We start from the raw sequence: 19,008 nt of genomic DNA on the forward strand, positions 1-19,008 counted from the left end.
TCTGAATACTTCTTTACGCAGCCGTCGTCTAGTAACAAGCTGTTCGAGTGTTCGAGTGTCTCACCTGTTAAACACACTCATGATTTAAGGTGTTGAAGACTGTCTGGTTTTCTGCTTTCTTTTTGTGCTGATGCACATTTGACATAACGACCATGTGTTGGTGTGTGTGTTTGTGTTTGTGTTTCTTTCTATGTGTGTGTGTGTGTGTGTGTGTGTTTGTGTTTCTTTCTGTGTGTGTGTGTGTGTGTGTGTGTGTTTGTGTTTCTTTCTGTGTGTGTGTGTGTGTTTCTTTCTCTGTATGTGTGTGTGTGTGTTTCTTTCTGTGTGTGTGTGTGTGTGTGTGTGTGTTTCTTTCTCTGTGTGTGTGTGTTTCTTTCTGTGTGTGTTTCTTTCTGTGTGTGTGTGTGTGTTTCTTTCTCTCTGTGTGTGTGTGTTTCTGTGTGTGTGTGTTTCTTTCTGTGTGTGTTTCTGTGTGTGTGTGTTTCTTTCTGTGTGTGTGTTTCTGTGTGTGTGTGTTTCTTTCTGTGTGTGTGTTTCTTTCTGTGTGTGTGTGTGTGTGTGTGTGTTTCTTTCTCTGTGTGTGTGTGTTTCTTTCTGTGTGTGTTTCTTTCTGTGTGTGTGTGTGTGTTTCTTTCTCTCTGTGTGTGTGTGTTTCTGTGTGTGTGTGTTTCTTTCTGTGTGTGTTTCTGTGTGTGTGTGTTTCTTTCTGTGTGTGTGTTTCTGTGTGTGTGTGTTTCTTTCTGTGTGTGTGTTTCTTTCTGTGTGTGTTTCTTTCTGTGTGTGTGTGTGTGTTTCTTTCTCTCTGTGTGTGTGTGTTTCTGTGTGTGTGTGTTTCTTTCTGTGTGTGTTTCTGTGTGTGTGTGTTTCTTTCTGTGTGTGTGTTTCTGTGTGTGTGTGTTTCTTTCTGTGTGTGTGTTTCTTTCTGTGTGTGTGTGTGTGTGTGTGTGTTTCTTTCTCTGTGTGTGTGTGTTTCTTTCTGTGTGTGTTTCTTTCTGTGTGTGTGTGTGTGTTTCTTTCTCTCTGTGTGTGTGTGTTTCTGTGTGTGTGTGTTTCTTTCTGTGTGTGTTTCTGTGTGTGTGTGTTTCTTTCTGTGTGTGTGTTTCTGTGTGTGTGTGTTTCTTTCTGTGTGTGTGTTTCTTTCTGTGTGTGTGTTTCTTTCTGTGTGTGTTTCTGTGTGTGTGTGTTTCTTTCTGTGTGTGTGTTTCTGTGTGTGTGTGTTTCTTTCTGTGTGTGTGTTTCTTTCTGTGTGTGTGTGTGTTTCTGTGTGTGTGTGTTTCTTTCTGTGTGTGTGTGTTTCTGTGTGTTCTGCTCGCAGCGGTTCACATTTAGGTCACACTGGTGCTGTGTTGCTGCACCGGTTACATCACAGACTTGATCTCGCCACTCGACCTCCATTCCTCTCCCCTCTCCCTCTCTGTCGCCGTCTCTCCTGTTTCCACCTGAGCGCCGTGACACCACAGAAACATCACGTCCATAAAACCGCCTCGCTTTATTCATACATGATGTTACTTTACGAACACGTAACGTCCAGTTTACAACCAACACCGGTCATCTGTCATTCTCTTTTTTTTTTCCACGTATGCTCCCTTTAGTTACTCCGACATCATCATCGAGCGTGAGATCCTGATGCAGAAGTACATCCACCTGGTCCAGATCATGGAGACGGAGAAGATCGCAGCCAATCAGCTTCGCACTCAGCTGGAGGACCAGGACACCGAGATCGAGAGGCTTAAAGCCGAGGTATGCATGAGCGCACACGTGAATCCACACACACACACACACACACACACACACACACACGCAGATCAAAGCATGAAAATGGCATGATGGGAAAACACTTGAGTTTAGAGACAGCACGCAGGCCTCCTGATCCCAAGACCGCTCTTGTCTTAACATGCAACGAGGTATTTGTTGTTTTGAGCCTCCGGAGTGGTTTCATGAATATTTTAACCTCTGCGCCGGTTTATTCATTCTAGTGCCAAACAAAAACTAGGAAAGGATGCAGGGATGAAGTTCACTGGTGGTCCGAAAACGAGTGAAAGTGAAGCCAGGCAGAACAGATGATGATGATGATGATGATGATGATGATGATGATTACTGTGTTTATATATCATCTTTTAAAAGCAGAGTTTTGACAAAACAGTAGAATCAAAGAGCAGTTTAACATCAGAGAGCCGAGCAGTGAGGATTAAAAGCAGGAGAAGAGAGAGATCATGAAATCAAACCCTGTTTTTAATACTATGCATTTTTTAGCAATAGATATTCAACACGTTCAGATTGTCTATACACTGTAGTAGTATTTGGAAGTATAAGTATTCTAGTGTTACTGTATATAATTTAATGTCACTGTTTACTGTTCATTCTGTATCACGGCTCCATTAATTCACTGCTCGTGCTAACACGGTATTTGCTCCTGCTGCTAATTCACATGAGAAACACTGTCTGCTTTTATTCTGAAGGAGACACAGGACACGATGTAGTGACACAAAAAGTGAATAATAATAATAATAATAATAAAACAATAGAACAACACAGAGTAAAAAGACGTGATGGCTGCAGAGCAGGAGAACAATCAGTGAGCTGGTAAAGAGTGAATGGAAATGGGCCGGTGTGCACGCTGCGGGGCTGATGGGAAAAGTGGGAAGACGTGTGCAGGAGAGGTCAGGTGATGGGGAACAGCAGGGGGTTACTGCAGGGTGGGAGGGAGAGCCGGGATGGGACACGACAGGGAGGGTCAGTATAAGCACATGTGACGTCTGAAGCACATTTTAAACATCTCTCACACACGGACGCTGTTTCACATTGCTTATCATGCACAATATATTTGCTGTTTTGTTCCTCCGGAGTGGTTTTCATGAATATTTTAACCTCTGCGCCGATTTATTCACATGGTTGTTGTGCCAGATTCTAGTGCTGAACAAATCCAAGGAAAGGATGCAGCCTTACCAGAACAACCAGGAGGAGGAAGACCCGGATATTAAGAAGATCAAAAAGGTAAAATGTTGGTCGCACATGATCACAATAATAATGTGCATGGACATAAAGAAATAGACCACAGAGAGACACCCGGTGTGCCGCGTGGCTGTGCAGGTGCAGAGCTTCATGCGCGGCTGGCTGTGCCGGAGGAAGTGGAAGATCATCGTCCAGGACTACATCTGTTCGCCTCACGCCGAGAGCATGAGGAAAAGGAACCAGATCGTCTTCAACATGGTGGAGGCAGAGACGGAGTACGTCCACCAGCTCTCCATCCTGGTGAACTGCTTCCTCAGGCCGCTCCGCATGGCCGCCAGCTCCAAGAAACCTCCCATCAGCCACGACGACGTCAGCACCGTCTTCCTCAACAGGTTTCTTCAGTATCCTCGTTTAGTGCAAGTGTTTCATCCTCTGTGTTCACAGTTACAGTAGGAAGCTCATTCAGCTCTCCCTCTTTAGTGAGACCATCATGTTTCTGCATGAGATCTTCCATCAGGGTCTCAAGGCTCGGATCGCCAACTGGCCCACGCTGGTTCTGGGTGAGTTTTATGTTATTATTATGAGTATTTGCACATTGATTTAAAGGCAGCGGGCAGCGTGGTGGTGAAGAATCCAGGTACTCCGGAGACGTGCAGGTTAATTGGTGACTCTAAATTGCCCGTGAGTGGTTGTCTGTCTCTGTGGTTGGCTGGAGACCAGGCCAGCTCCCAGCCACTTCTCCAACAGAGCAGATCATGGTCAAACTCTTCAAATTAAAAGCATTTCAAGAATTCAGAATTAAGAGAAATAAGATGGGGAGTTAAAAAATAGCAGAAATGGTGAAAAAGCTCTGTGCTCTTCAAGGATGGCACCAAGAATCCTCAATCATTAGAAATCCTTTATTATTTCATGGATAAACATGCATGAAATCATGAAGGATTCCTCTTTGGCTGCCGTTCTCCACCACAGACCTCCACCAACATGACCTCCATGTGTTGTGTCTTCTTCTTCTTCTTTCACGCCCAGCGGACCTGTTTGACATCCTCCTGCCCATGCTGAACATTTACCAGGAGTTTGTGCGTAACCACCAGTACAGTCTGCAGGTTCTGGCAAACTGCAAGCAGAACAGAGACTTCGACAAGCTGCTGAAGCAGTACGAGTCCAACGCTGCCTGTGAGGGCCGCATGCTGGAGACCTTCCTCACCTATCCCATGTTCCAGGTACAAATCCAGCTTTTCCAGCACCCACCGATGTTAAGACACCAACGTGTTGCCAATGTCGCGTGTGTTTCGTTGGGTGCTTTAGATCCCCCGGTACATCATCACCCTCCACGAGCTGCTGGCTCACACGCCTCATGAGCACGTGGAGCGCAAGAGTCTGGAATTTGCCAAATCCAAACTGGAGGAGCTGTCGAAGTGAGTGTGCGCACATTTCACAGGCACGCAGCGATAGATCGGTGATGATGTTGACGATGACGATGATCTGTCGTGTTGTCAGGATGATGCACGATGAAGTGAGTGACACGGAGAACATCAGGAAGAATCTGGCCATAGAGAGGATGATCGTGGAGGGCTGCGACATCCTCTTAGACACGAGTCAGACCTTCGTCAGACAAGGTGAGCGTCCTCCGCGGCCTCTGCCTCCCAAATCGTTTCGCTCCCTTCACTTTTAACTCACCGCTCGTTTCCCGCCGCCAGGCTCCCTCATCCAGCTGCCGTCCAGCAGCGAGCGGGGCATGCTCAGTAAGGTCCGCCTGGGCTCCCTCTCACTGAGGAAGGAGGGAGAGCGACAGTGCTTCCTGTTCACCAAACACTTCCTCATCTGCACCCGAACATCTGGAGGGAAGCTTCACTTGCTCAAGGTCAGCCTCACCTGTCTGCAGATGTTTATCCAACTTAATACAAGTTGTTTGGATAAATTGGACTTATATCAATGCAAATATAATCAAGTTACTTAAAGGATAATTCCACTATTTTTAAACCTATGCCCCATCTGGACAGATTTTGGCCTCAAAATGACCAAGAGTTACAAAAGGGTTTGAAATCTGTCCAGTAGATCGCCTTAGCTGGCAGTTGCTAACGGGCTATAATACCAGTAACATGATCCTTTGGGACAACTGCACCTGATCACAGCGGGTCCACTAAAAGAGCTTGTTTGATCCACTGACAGGCTCAGAGTGTTATTCTAAGTGTGTGACAGCATTATGGAAAGGATCCCTACAGAGAGAGACCTGGAAGATCCTTTTGGTTTAACCACAAACAGCCGTTATATCGCAGTCTGCACACACACCAGACTCCATTCACTAAAACAGGGATTTTACCTTGCAGAACACAAGAGTTGCTGGTCTACCGCTGCCTCAATTAGTTAGTTTGTTTGTGTTATTGTGTGACTTTAATGTTTTTAAAATGTGAGTTTGGATCCAAACAGATGTGTTGAAACACTGAAGTCACAGCAACTAGGCCAACAACTACCGTGTTCTGCAAAGTAAAATTACAGGTTTTGTCAATGGAGTCTGGTGGCTGTGTAGTGGCAGTATCTTCCAGGTCTCTCTCTGTAGGGATCCTTTCCATAATGCTGTCACACACTTAGAATAACACTCTGAGCCTGTCAGTGGATCAAACAAGCACTTTTAGTGGACCTACTGTGATCAGGTGCAGTTGTGCCAAAGGATCACGTTGCAGCCCAGCTGAGGTGATCTGCTGGACCAGTTCCAACACTTTGTGCACCCTACCAGTCATTTAGACACATTGAAAAAATAGAGCCCAGGTTTAAAAATACCTCTGCTGGTAATAAATTCAGGATATGACCTACTGAAGCTGAAACTAGAGGCCTGATTACTGATTGATAAGTAAATGATAACTGAGAAGAACCAGTGCAGATACATGATACTGAATGTTAGATAATAATACCATTGACTTCCACCGAAAAAAGATGTCATATATGATCATTTTGAAGTGAAACACTCTTTTACACTTGACCTAATAAGCAAAACTTCCCTTTTTCTCCGCCAACAGCAAGGAGGAGCGCTGTCTCTGATTGAATGTACTCTTATTGAGGAACTCGACGCCAGTGACGAGGACTGTGAGTAACTTCCAAACTATATCGAAGCTCAACGTTTTCGTCCCCCGATGTCGGCGTGTGCCGCTAACTGAGGCGTGGACCGCGTGTGTTTTTACCTTTGCAGACAACGCCGCAGGTCAGGGCTTCAACCATCTGGAGTTCAAAATCGTGGTGGAGCCCCCGGACGGTCAGTCCTTCTCCGTCGTCCTCCTGGCTCCTTCTCGCCAGGAAAAGGCCGCCTGGACCAGCGACATCAGCCAGGTGAGCCCGACTGGTTTGAACTGATCCAAATAAGTGAAGAAAAGCTCCAACATGTTGGGATTAAAGTGTCGCCAAATGCCTGTTTCAGTGCATCGATAATATCCGATGTAACGGCCTGATGACCAGCGTGTTTGAGGAGAACTCCAAAGTTTCTGTGCCGCACATGATCAAGTAAGAAAAGAGGAACTAAAAAAATCTAATTTGAAGCAGTGACAAATACATTTGCCTGTAATCTTTATGCATTTGTTTGTCTAATTGTCAAATAAAAATACAGTTAAGGAGCTTTAAAATACAGATACGACGTCAGACTTAACAGTGTTTTAACTGTTACATTTTGCAATTTGTCTTTTTGTCAATAAATCCCATGAATGCTTCTTTTCCTCTTGACCATAAACACACATGAACACATTAATCCGCCACTGAAAATAGTCCCCAACAAATGCAGTATGTCCTCCAGTGACCTGCTGTTTCAGAAAATTACTGTTGCGTGTATTTAAGTGCAACAGACAGGAAGTCAGAAAGTGTTTAGAGACGAAACGAACACATTGATTTGTCATTTTGTGGGATTTATTGATGATAAGGAGAAATAAAATACAGTCTTTTCCTGGAACTGACAGGAATGTGTTGTTGTTTTTTCCTGAAGGTCTGACGCCCGACTGCATAAAGACGACGTGGACATTTGCTTCAGCAAGACGCTGAACTCCTGCAAGGTCCCGCAGATCCGTTACGCCAGCGTGGAGCGGCTGCTGGAGCGCCTGACCGACCTGCGCTTCCTCTCCATAGACTTCCTCAACACCTTCCTCCACACCTACCGGATCTTCACCACCGCCACCGTGGTCATCGACAAGCTGGCTGACATCTACAAGAAGCCGTTTACCTCCATACCTGTCAGGTAGGCTGAAGCTCGCCTGAGGATGACTGTGCGTCCATCCTCGCCGCTCGTCCCTCCTCATTCACGCCATCTTTCCATTTCATTTTTCTCATTATTCCCCTCCCTCCTTCATCTGTCACCCTCCTCTTCCTGTCACTGCCCCAGGATCGAGCAGCACTCATGTGATCGTCTGTCCATCATGTCCCTCTGTCCCGACTACAGTCTGAAGATCACGCAGCTCGCCCTGGACCAGTCCAAGTAAATACCCTCGGCACGACTGGTCATCCACCTATGAGAACATGAGCCGACTTCTCTCTCGATTCATCAGCTCAGCAAACATTTACGGTTTCAGTGGCTAGTTTACACAGCAGGATGTTCATTTAGTGAATTATGGTCCCATTTAGAGGAAAATAACACTGACTAACCAATCAGATGTAATCTAGGTGAAATGAACGTCACTTCTGGCTCCATGAAACCAAGATGGCAGCTCACGTAAAGCCAAATTTGAGGCTTCAAACTGACGGTCCATAAAATAAAAGGGTGACGTCACAGTGGCTTCGTCCGCTTCTTATTTAAAGTCTATGAGCGGCACCAGAATCAGGACACCTGAAGGTCTGTTCGACTTCAACAATCTTTATTATCAAAATAAAGAAATGACCTTTTGAAGGAAGGAGGAATCAGCAGGGTCACCATGAAGGTTAAAGATGGCGGCTAATGTCTGGACTTCCCAGCTGATCTGTAGCCTCGGAGGCTAACATAGCTAACGTTAGCATCTGTCATGTGCACACAACCAAGGTCACTTTGTTGTTACCTGGTAAAACCTTGCATGGAGCTCTGGCTCTTCGATTTGTCTGCTGGCTTGTTAGTTTTTGGGTTTTCTGGTGAAATCCGGACGTGAGGTCTTGTTCACACCTGGCGTCAACATGCATCCTGGGTGATCAGACCACATGTGGACAGGTGTAAGTGTCACACCTGGTACTAAGATGTCTCCACTCTAGTGATCAGATCGTCCTGTGTGCGAATTAACACCAACATCAGTTGTACAAACGATGACAAAAGACTTTTATTTAAAATGTTGGCTGTGATGCTGTCATGTTGTTTATTGCAGTATAAGTTAGTTCTGCCGGGTTTTAACATCTCAAATACAGATCCAGTCGGTCTGTATGAAGTTAAACAGTTTAAATTCCTAAACCAGACCAGGAAAAATGATCCTGACTTGTCCCCTCTTCTGTCTCTCAGGTCTCTGGAGCTCTTCTTCGCGACCAACCAGGGCTCGTGGGGAACGGACCCCTTGAACAACAAATCCCCGAGGCTGAACCGCAAGTTTTCCTCTCCTCCCCCCCTCTCCATCCCCTCTCGCACCTCCTCCCCCGTCCACAGCCGGAAGCTCTCCCTCAGCTCTCCGGTCAGCGGGAAAGCAGGAGCCTTGGACCTGTCGGCCACCCCCACCTCCTCTGCGGCCAACTCCCCCACCTCCAGTCACAGTCCCTCCATCTCCTCTCCTCCCCCCATCTCCACCAGGTCCTCCTCTGGCTTTTCCTCCCCTCCGCCCACCGCCACGCGCTCTCCCAGCCTCCCCCAGGCCTCTGGGGTGTCCTCGCCGCCTCCCTTCTCCACCAAGGCCCCGCTGGACCTCAGCCGTGGTCCCAGCTCTCCAGAGCTGAGCCCAGCTGCAGGGGAGGATGTCAGCTTAGAGCTGCCTCGCCTCGACGCCTTCTGTGGGAAGCTGAGGCGCAGCATCCGCAGGGGTATGAAGCCGCAACACAGAAGCGTATGATTCACTCTCTGTCGGCCACATGAGAACATTGGCACACGTGTGGGCGCACGCCTGAGTGCCGACTCACACGTATACCTGTGATGAAAGTGTGGTTTAAAAACTCTTCTGCCTAAAACTCCAGACTGAATATGGTTTATTACTCACTGATATCTTACTTGGATCTGACACGCTGGTTGTGGCCTGCCAACCCAAACAGGCTGAGGAGTGAGAGACATAAATGGGTCACCGCCATCGTGCTCTTAGATCACCATCTGGTGACAGCTGACAGCTTGTTCACCGTAAAAACAGCACTAGGTCAGAAAATCTCTGACAACAAATTGGAGAGGAGAGAAAGAAAGTGAGGAGATAAATGGAGCCTCCTCAGAGGAAAATGACCCAAAAGTACCAAAGATGCACATGAAGGCACCGTCTGATATGCAGGCAAACATGCATTTAGCTCTGTGGTCTTAACTATTATTGGCTCAGATGATGTTTAATGTGAAAGTGTCATCACTCGACTGCGTTCCCTTCAGCTTTTACGGAGCGTTTTAGTGTGTTTGTTTTGGTTTTTGGCATTTTAGTTGGTGAAACTAGTTTAGGATAAGAAAAGAAAAGTCTTGTCTTGTCACATCCTGCTCCAGATGTTAGAGGTGTGACCATTTCTCCCCCCTAACAGCTGTCCTGGAGTCAGTGTCCCTGGACAAGTTTATTCCTGAATCACCAGTGAGCAGCGAGCCGAGCGACATGTCTCCCTGCCGCTCGCCTTCGACGCCGAGACATCTCCGCTACAGACAGACGGGAGGTGCGACACACACAGACACACACACACGTTAAACACACAGGATCTGCTCGTGGTATTTCATGCCGTTTATTTAATGTCTCTGCTTCCTCGCAGGCTCTTCAGGGGAGAACTCTCGCTGCACAATGTCACCGGCTTCGGCGTTTGCGATAGCCACCGCCGCCGCCGGACACAGCAGCTCCCAGGGTGAGCACGCCACGCCACGCCACGAAGGTGGAAAGACACACAGCTGAGGGAGGGAGGCGACTGTGGGTTTGTGGATTTCTGATCTTTAACTTTATTCCTCACAGGTTTTAGTAATTCTGAGAAAGTCTGTGACAAAGAGTTCATCATCCGGAGAGCTGCGACCAACAGAGTCCTCAACGTGCTGCGACACTGGGTGTCCAAGCACTCCCAGGTGAGTCCACAGCTCTTCCTCACCTGCACGGGGCGTCACTTCAGGAACGAACCCTTGATGCAGTTAGTTATCAGAACTAACAGTTTATACTGTATAATGTATTATTCTATTCTATTTCTGTGTTATGCGCCTAATGTGCCAAAGCCGTTTCCTTTTTTTGTCTAAACTCACTCAGGAGCCAAAATTGAAGTTTCCATTCTTATTTAAAGGATCATTATTATTGCACGACGTCCATATTTTGGTTATAACTCTGCCTGACAGTGTTATTTCCTCTGACCTACAGTGTTTTGGTTGGATGTTTTGACTCAGATCTACAACAGAGCAGCTCCTCTGTTGCTGGAGCAGTGGTTCTCATTTTAAAAAGGAACAGGCTCTATATTGCTCTATATTCTCTATATCTATATTGTTTTGTCTGCTTGTCGTCGCCGCCTGTGTGGCTGCTCTGCTGTCGCCCCCCCCCCCCCCGATAGACGTGCTCTTTGCTCTGCGTGTCTTTACTGCCACCCAGGAAGCACGCGGAAAGGTCAGCATCCTCCCCAGGGACACTAAAAAGGACGATCATTTTCATTTAAGATTATATAAGATGCTATTTTTGCACCTGGATGTTGCAGCCCAGAGACTGATCATCCCACAGAAATGATTAAATTCTGTTTATTGATTTAAAAACCCTGAATTAAGTTTTGGTGGTTTTATCCTCCTCTGCCTTTGTTTAATTAAAAGTAAAATTAGTGTTTTTGTCAATGGAGTCTGGTGGCTTTGAGAGCATCTTTGCTTCACTTCCCCCATCAGAGACTTCCCTTTTATACTTTATTTATCATATTTTGTCTCCTTTTTGTGTTTTCTGTCTGTAACTAACCAGCTGTTTTCATCTTAATTCTCAGTCGGACTCTCCAGGATTAATAAAGGTTAAATAAATAAATGAGATTCTTCTGTATGTGCAAACATGAGAGTGCATCAGCTGATGTAAATGTCCTCTAGAGGGCGTCCTTCCCCTGTGATCTCCAGCACGAGGAGCTCCTGTGGAAATACTCTATACAGCAAATACTTACAGACTAGAATAATTAATGCCAATGTGACATTAAGCATTAATGTCCTTCAGTGGTCACATCCTGGAGTTTAACAGGACAAAGTGTGACTGAGCTGCTCGTGTGTGTTCCTCCGTCAGGACTTCGACATGAACGGTGAGCTGAAGTCGGGCGTCATCTGTCTGTTGGAGGAAGTCCTGCGAGATCCAGACCTGCTGCCCCAGGAGAGGAAAGCAACATCTAACATACTAAGGTAGTCAGACAGACAGACAGACAGACAGACAGACAGACAGACAGACAGACAGACAGACAGACAGACAGACAGACTAATGATCTAGTATGTCAGAATAATACACAATATCTTAAAATGTCTTAACATCTAGAAATAATGACTTAATATCTGTAAATTATGACTTAATATCTCAGAATAATGAATTAGTGTCTGGAAATAATGACCAAGTATCTCAAAATAATGATCTAGTATGTCAAAATAATTACACAATATCTTAAAATGACTTAATATGTGTAAATAATGACTTAATATCTGTAAATTATGACCTAATATCTGTAAATTATGACTTAATATCTCAGAATAATGACTTAATATCTGTAAATAATGACTTAATATCTGTAAATAATGACTTAATATCTCAGAATAATGACATAGTGTCTCGAAAAAAAGATCTAGTATATCAAAAATAATGCACAATGTCTTAAAATGTCTTCATATCTCAGAATAATGAACTAATATCGGTAAATAATGACATAGTATCTCAAAATATTGATCTAGTATATATCAAAATAATGCCTTAATGTGTCAAAATAATAACAGGTAACAGGAGTTTTCCTTTTAATAGACTGGTGCATCTTGTAGTTTGAATACATGAAGGAGCGACTTCAGACTTCAAACCTTTAATGTAATAATGATTTTATTGTTTCCACTATTTCACACACATGAAATAAAATAGTGCCTGTAAAAGTGAAGAACAAGTTATATAACACACACACACACACACACACACACACACTATTACAGCCCTACTAGCACCATGGACACGTGGTAACGGCGCCCGTTTTGCCCCCCCAGTGCCCTTTCTCAAGAAGAACAAGACGACGCTCAGCTGAAGATAGAGGACATATTGCAGATGGTCAGTATCTCCTCCGTCACTGCAGCCATTTCATTATCGCTCTTGTTTCGTGAAGAAGAAGAAGAAACTTTATTTCTAAGCAAATGTCGAACTAATTTATCTCCAGAAAAGCTGCCCTCTGCTGCACTTCATTGTGGTAAGAATCATGAGAAGTTCGTAGTGAGGAGTGTAAAGCGGTCGTACCGTAGGTGGACTCCCAGTACCTGCAGTTAGCTTAGTGTCTGTGTGACACTGCACATCTTTGAAATGGATCTACAAGGTGTGTGTGTGTGTGTGTGTGTGTGTGTGTGTGTGTGTGTGTGTGTGTGTGTGTGTGTGTGTGTTTCCAGGCGGAGAGCCCAAAGGCCGAGTGTTTCGAGTCTCTCTCGGCCATGGAGCTGGCCGAACAGATCACGCTGCTGGATCACATCGTGTTCAGGAGTATTCCCTACGAGTGAGTACATCATTTACATATATTCTTACAAAATATTACTTCACGTGACCAAACTTCAATGCACAGGATCTACGACACATTAGAAATGTTGGTAAACTCTTTCAAGGGTCTTTAATTTCCAAATAATCTTAAAATTAAATATAATTTGGTAATAACTATAAAAATAACAAACAGTATATTCAATTAGTTTACTTACATTAAGGGACAGTTTCAGTATTTTTAAACCTGGGCCTTATTTTTTTTACAAATTTTGATGATTGTTAGGAGCAAGAAGTTGTGGAATTGGTGCAGTAGATCGTTCAAACAGGCTGAAATGGCTGTAATGTGATCCTTTGTGGAAATCATCACTGTAAAAGAGCATGTTTGATCCTCTGACAGGCTCAGAGTGTTATTCTAAGTGTGTGACAGCATCATGGAAAGGATCCCTACAGAGAGAGACCTGGAAGATCCTTTTGGTTTAACCACAAACAGCCGTTATATCGCTCTCTGCACACACACCAGACTCCATTGACAAAAACACTAATTTAGTCTCACAGAACAATGGAAGTTGCTGGTCTGCTGCTGCCTTGATCAGTTAGTTTGTTTGTGTTATTCTGTGATTTGGGTGTTTTAAAGGGTTGGTTTGGATCCAACGCAAAATTTCTGTAACACACAACAACACAAATAAACGAACCAACAGAAGAAGGAGCAAAACAGCAATCCCCGTGTTCTGCAGGGTAGAATCCCTGTTTTAGTGAATGTAGTCTGGTGTGTGTGCAGAGAGCGATATAACGGCTGTTTGTGGTTAAACCAAAAGGATCTTCCAGGTCTCTCTCTGTAGGGATCCTTTCCATGATGCTGTCACACACTTAGAATAACACTCTGAGCCTGCTTTGATGATTCCAGTTGCCACAAAAGAAGCCATTTCAATTTCATTTGTTATCCTGTAATTGATGGTATAACCTAGAGGGACTTTTTGTCGTAACACTTTTAGCCAGCAAAAATACAACAGGAGGCAAAGGGATGATGAAAAATAAGGATGGTAGAAGAAATAAAGGAGAAGACAAAAACATAAAATACATACTTTCAAGTTGTCTTTTTATTGTTTCTATTCTTTTAATTAAAAAGTCTATAAAAATAGGTTTTAATAAGTGATTTAAAAGAAAAATATAAGCAGTATAAAGTAGAAATACATGAAATGTACGTGTGTGTCTGACCGTCTGTGACCCTGCAGGGAGTTCCTCGGTCAGGGCTGGATGAAGGTCGACAAGTCGGAGAGGACTCCGTACATCATGAAGACCAGCCAGCACTTTAACGACGTAAGACTCTTTATTATAGTGGAGCGCCGGGCAATGTGGCCGCATAATTAAGTATATTAAGTATTAATAATAACCCTTATAAAGTGGAATACAAGTGCGTTTTAGACTTCAGTCCTCCTCCACAGATGAGTAACCTGGTGGCGTCCCAGATCATGACCCACACCGACGTGGGCTCCAGGGCCAGCTCCATAGAGAAGTGGCTCGCGGTGGCTGATATCTGCCGCTGCCTCAACAACTACAACGGCGTGCTGGAGATCACGTCCGCTCTCAACCGCAGCGCCATCTACAGGCTGAAGAAGACCTGGGCCAAAGTCTGCAAACAGGTGGGAATCTGTTCGTTTTAGCGGTTTGTACACCGAGAAACTTCATGTGTGCACAAACCGTGGTGTTTTTGGTTTTTAGACGAAGGCGCTGATGGACAGGCTGCAGAAGACGGTGTCATCAGAAGGGAGGTTCAAGAATCTCAGAGAGACGCTGAAAAAGTAAATACTGATGATTACCAGAGGGGAAAAAGAGGGGTGAATATTTAAATCCAGCCTAATGTTTGCATGGTGTGTGTGTGTGTGTGTGTGTGTGTGTGTGTGTGTGTGTGTGTGTGTGCAGCTGTAACCCTCCATGTGTCCCATACCTGGGCATGTACCTGACGGACCTGGCTTTCATCGAAGAGGGAACACCCAACTTCACGGAGGAGGGCCTGGTTAACTTCTCCAAGATGAGGATGGTAAAGACCTGTAATCCTTAATAACACGATGTCATGATTATATTCACTACCCAGTAGACTGGTCCAGTATTTCACCTCAGCTGGCAACTGCACCTGATCACAGTAGATCCACTAAAAGAGCTTGTTTGATCCACTGACAGGCTCAGAGTGTTATTCTAAGTGTGTGACAGCATCATGGAAAGGATCCCTACAGAGAGAGACCTGGAAGATCCTTTTGGTTTAACCACAAACAGCCGTTATATCGCTCTCTGCACACACACCAGACTACATTCGCAAAAATAGTGATTTTACCCTGTAGAACCACAGCAGTTGCTGGTCTGCTGCTGTCTCCATCAGTTAGTGTGTTTGTCATTGTGTGACTTTGGTGTTTTTAGAATGTGAGTTTGGATCCAAACAGGTGTGTTAAAGTACTGAAGTCACTGCAATTAGGCCAACAAATGCTGTGTTCTGTGAGGTAAAATTACTGGTTTTGTCAATGAAGTCTGGTGGCTCTATACTGGCATTATCTTCCAGGTCTCTCTCTGTAGGGATCCTTTCCATAATGCTGTCACACACTTAGAATAACACTCTGAGCCTGTCAGTGGATCAAACAAGCTCTTTTAGTGGACCTACTGTGATCAGGTGCATCATTTTGCATTAAGTGACCACCTGTTATTACTGTAACTGCACATGTGTGTGAGAATAGAAAGTCTGACATGCATGAAAAGTAGCTAAAGGGAATCGTGGATTAGTGGATTAGTCGTTTGATTAAATCGTCTATTGACTCTCGCTCTCTGCTCTCTCAGATTTCTCACATTATTCGGGAGATTCGTCAGTTCCAGCAAGCACCTTACAGGATAGAGCACCAGCCCAAGGTGTGTTTTTAGTGAGATGCACTCCACCGCTTTTACTGTTCATGAAAAGACGCACAACTTTAACTGTTAACACAAAGTTTTTTGGTCCCGCCTCCCTCCAGGTGACCCAGTTCCTCCTGGATAAGACGCTGGTGATGGATGAAGACACCCTCTACGAGCTCTCGCTGAAGATCGAGCCCAGAGTGCCCCCCGGCTAGTTCACCTCACACGCACACATGTTCACACGGTCAAACATTCCTCATTTTATACCGTCGATCGTGAATTAACTTGAGGTTCTCTCTCAGTAAAGCAGGGGCTGTTTGGTAGAACACCACCGGTTGTTGCTCTTAGGAAACTCAGGAGAAAATGTGCCTTTTGTCGTATGAATATCTGATGTTTAGTGAACAGAATGAACTGTCTGTAACGTTCACACACAACTCTGCCATACAATCGTACAGTCACGACTGTAGAAACAACCATGTTAGCTACCAAACATGGCGCTAGAAGGTAACCAGTTGCTGCTATCACACTGTAAATACCAAACGATCTGCCTCTGTAGTCGTACACACAAGCTTTTGTCGGATGAGTTATTTGTATGATTGCGGCCGAATAAACCTGCGTGGGGTTCCCAGGAACAAGCTCACGGGGCGCCAGGTTTGCTGTGTGCTAAATGAATTTTCTTTTTTTGGCCATTTGGGGGAGAGCGTCACGAGCTGTGAACCCAGATCTGACACGTTGTTATCATCAAATGAATGTGGCTAAAGTGTTTGCCAGTGGAAGAAGTCCTCTGATATTTTATTTAAGTAAAAACAGCAGTACCACTCTGAGAAAACACTCTTTTACAAGTGAAAGTCACACATTAAAGATTTAATGCAAGTAAAAAAACGAACGTATTGGCAGCAAAATGTCCTTAAAGTGTTAAAGTATACCTGCAGGATGACACCGCCTCACCTGGCTGAATCTTATCTATATAGCGAACTGATGAAAAAGGGTTTCCACACACTTGGATCAGAGACGTATGTCCTTAAAAAATGTGTGGAACTCAAATTTTTGTCAATTTTCTCACTATAAGATGTGATATTTTCATTTATATGATACTTTTATTTTGAAATAATCCCAAAAGTATGGATATGATGAGCAGAAGATCTCAATCCAGCACACGTTGAGCTATTTATTGCTTCATTTACAGACAGCACACATAAAACGTGGTGACATTTCCCTTTAAAGCTTTAGCCCACACAGTCTTGGGCCCCTGCGTGTCACACCGAGACGATTTAAATATTTTATTTTCCTTAACACTCACTGACTCGCCTGGTTCTTGGTGGTTTACTCGTCTGTGAACGCTGAAGGTTTACGCTGCTGCTGTTTTACACCAATCTGACGCTGCGGTCGGCACAAATTTATAATATATATATAGTTTTATTTCTCTCTCCTGACAATCAAACACGTTTGTGTATTTTCAGTTTTGTAACAGTCGTCATTTTCTACACAGAACTCTGATTCTCAATAACCATTTTGGCCTGAAAGGTTTCTTACATGCTACAAAACTCCAGTTACATTTATTTTACAGGTGTTGTTATTATAATTCCTCGTCAATGTGATGAATTAATCATATTTTAAAGCGTGTTGACTGTATTAGTAAAATAGTCATATCTTTGCACTATTGATTTGTAAAGACTGTCCATAGACTCTAAACATGTTTCTAGCATGATGTCCCCTCTGTCCCTGATCTCACTGTCATACTTGTAGTTCACTGTTACTGAGTTTTAGGTTTATTCGTTTATTTTGGCGTTTATTCCCGATGTCGGGACGCTTCACTGCTCTAGTGTATAAGACCCTCGCTTTCTTACTTTAATGAACTTTTAAATTCCAGTTCTGCTGTTGTATTTTTCCATGCATTTCTCTGTGTAATGTTCAGATATTTACACACAATAAAAGCAAAAAAGTGTGAATTGTAATGTAGTTGTAAGTTGTTTATGTGGAAGGTACGGTTACCCCCGATAGATCGACACAACCAGATACAGAAAACACAACTAGATACAGAAAACACAACTAGATACAGAAAACACTATTAAACGCACAAAGCAGGCACACACAGTAAAAAACAATTAAATATGGAAACTGGCCAAATAAACAGAAAAAAGCTGCAAATACAGAAAATGCAAAAATAAAGAATCGGCTATAAATATGAAAAAAAAACAACCATACATAGAAAACCACTAAATATGGAAACTAAACACAGAAACGAGCCGCAAATACAGAAAACTCAAAACAAGTTGCACATAAATGAAACACAGGCAAATACAAAAAAACATGCACATATTGAGAAAAAAAAAAAAAAATACTGGAAACAAAACTAAATATGGGAAAGAAAACAGACAAATAAACACAGAAACAGGCTGCAAATACAGTAAACACAATAAAATATAAAAACAAGCTGTAAATATGGAAAAAACAACCAAATATTGGAAACACAACTAAACATGGAAACCAGTCAAATAAACACAGAAACGAGCCGCAAATACAGAAAATGCAAAACATGTTGCACATAAATGAAACAAACACAAGAAAACAGAAACAGAAACAACTAAATACAGAAACAAATAAAAGAAAACCACCAACTACACAGAAAATACAGAAAAAAATGGAACAAAATGACAGAAGAAACAATATTTAGACACAAACTGGTGATTCAGAAATGATTCTTAACACAAAAGTGACTTTATAGTGATTTTATACAACAAAACGCTCCATTAGATTGTACAGTTTCAGTTACTGCTGCTAGCCAGCTAGCTCGAACGCTAACGTGACTTTTGTTTTACCACAAACTGCAGCTTCCTCGACTTGTATGATGCTTCTTTAAATTGACAAACGTCGTGTGTGTGTGATTCGTGGCTGAATTCAAACAGCATCAAAACTTTATTCGTCTCTCGCTGTTTGTATTTTTGTCTCCTGATGGGACTTCGCCTCGACAAGCACAGAAAGAACTTTCACTGTTTTATTTCCCTTTTGTCTTCTTAATTTTGGTTATTGATTTGTTTGTGATCTCTATTTTGGTTTACTATTATTTATCATAGTCATTTAGCCAATGAATGACGTTACCGAGGGGCTCAGCGTGCTCGTGAACTCACCAAACTTGGCACAAAGTTGACAGTTTGACCTACAGGTATGAAATGAGCCCAACAGGAAGTCAGACGTTTTGAATCACATGTGAAATCTTAGTGCCTTCTTGTGTGACATCTACAGGAATTGTTTAGTGTTTATGTGTCGTTATAGTGGTGGAAAGCTCTTCTTCTTCTTCAGGGTCAGTGTGTGTGTGAGAGCTCCAGTAGGAGGAGGAGGAGGAGATCAAGTGTGTGTGACTGAAAGTATCAAGGTCAAGCTGGACGCTGATATGGACGCTTGGTGGTGGCGTTTAATCACAGCTCCTGCCGGTGGCCCTCTATTGGTTTAT

The 19,008-nt window shown here is 43.7% G+C and overlaps 1 protein-coding gene across 1 annotated transcript in view; it reads left to right on the plus strand.

Moving 5' to 3' along the window:
• rasgrf2a (Ras protein-specific guanine nucleotide-releasing factor 2a) overlaps positions 1 to 17,498 on the plus strand; it is a 33,101-nt gene extending 15,603 nt beyond the window's left edge. Inside the window, exons 3-29 of the mRNA XM_070850251.1 lie at positions 1,593 to 1,740; positions 2,905 to 2,994; positions 3,091 to 3,344; positions 3,433 to 3,512; positions 3,979 to 4,172; positions 4,258 to 4,367; positions 4,450 to 4,568; positions 4,650 to 4,813; positions 5,967 to 6,033; positions 6,137 to 6,273; positions 6,362 to 6,444; positions 6,917 to 7,165; positions 7,310 to 7,402; positions 8,384 to 8,892; positions 9,577 to 9,702; positions 9,796 to 9,885; positions 9,990 to 10,096; positions 11,262 to 11,374; positions 12,209 to 12,269; positions 12,376 to 12,405; positions 12,599 to 12,702; positions 13,916 to 14,000; positions 14,126 to 14,323; positions 14,403 to 14,482; positions 14,604 to 14,721; positions 15,507 to 15,575; positions 15,677 to 17,498. Coding sequence (XP_070706352.1) covers positions 1,593 to 1,740; positions 2,905 to 2,994; positions 3,091 to 3,344; positions 3,433 to 3,512; positions 3,979 to 4,172; positions 4,258 to 4,367; positions 4,450 to 4,568; positions 4,650 to 4,813; positions 5,967 to 6,033; positions 6,137 to 6,273; positions 6,362 to 6,444; positions 6,917 to 7,165; positions 7,310 to 7,402; positions 8,384 to 8,892; positions 9,577 to 9,702; positions 9,796 to 9,885; positions 9,990 to 10,096; positions 11,262 to 11,374; positions 12,209 to 12,269; positions 12,376 to 12,405; positions 12,599 to 12,702; positions 13,916 to 14,000; positions 14,126 to 14,323; positions 14,403 to 14,482; positions 14,604 to 14,721; positions 15,507 to 15,575; positions 15,677 to 15,772 — 3,574 coding nt within the window. The 3' untranslated portion in view covers positions 15,773 to 17,498. The remainder of the gene's footprint in view (positions 1 to 1,592; positions 1,741 to 2,904; positions 2,995 to 3,090; positions 3,345 to 3,432; positions 3,513 to 3,978; positions 4,173 to 4,257; positions 4,368 to 4,449; positions 4,569 to 4,649; positions 4,814 to 5,966; positions 6,034 to 6,136; positions 6,274 to 6,361; positions 6,445 to 6,916; positions 7,166 to 7,309; positions 7,403 to 8,383; positions 8,893 to 9,576; positions 9,703 to 9,795; positions 9,886 to 9,989; positions 10,097 to 11,261; positions 11,375 to 12,208; positions 12,270 to 12,375; positions 12,406 to 12,598; positions 12,703 to 13,915; positions 14,001 to 14,125; positions 14,324 to 14,402; positions 14,483 to 14,603; positions 14,722 to 15,506; positions 15,576 to 15,676) is intronic.
• Positions 17,499 to 19,008: the final 1,510 nt, after the last annotated feature.

This window comes from Pempheris klunzingeri, chromosome 19 (genome assembly GCF_042242105.1).
Source record: "Pempheris klunzingeri isolate RE-2024b chromosome 19, fPemKlu1.hap1, whole genome shotgun sequence".
Classification (NCBI taxonomy): Eukaryota; Metazoa; Chordata; class Actinopteri; order Acropomatiformes; family Pempheridae; genus Pempheris; species Pempheris klunzingeri.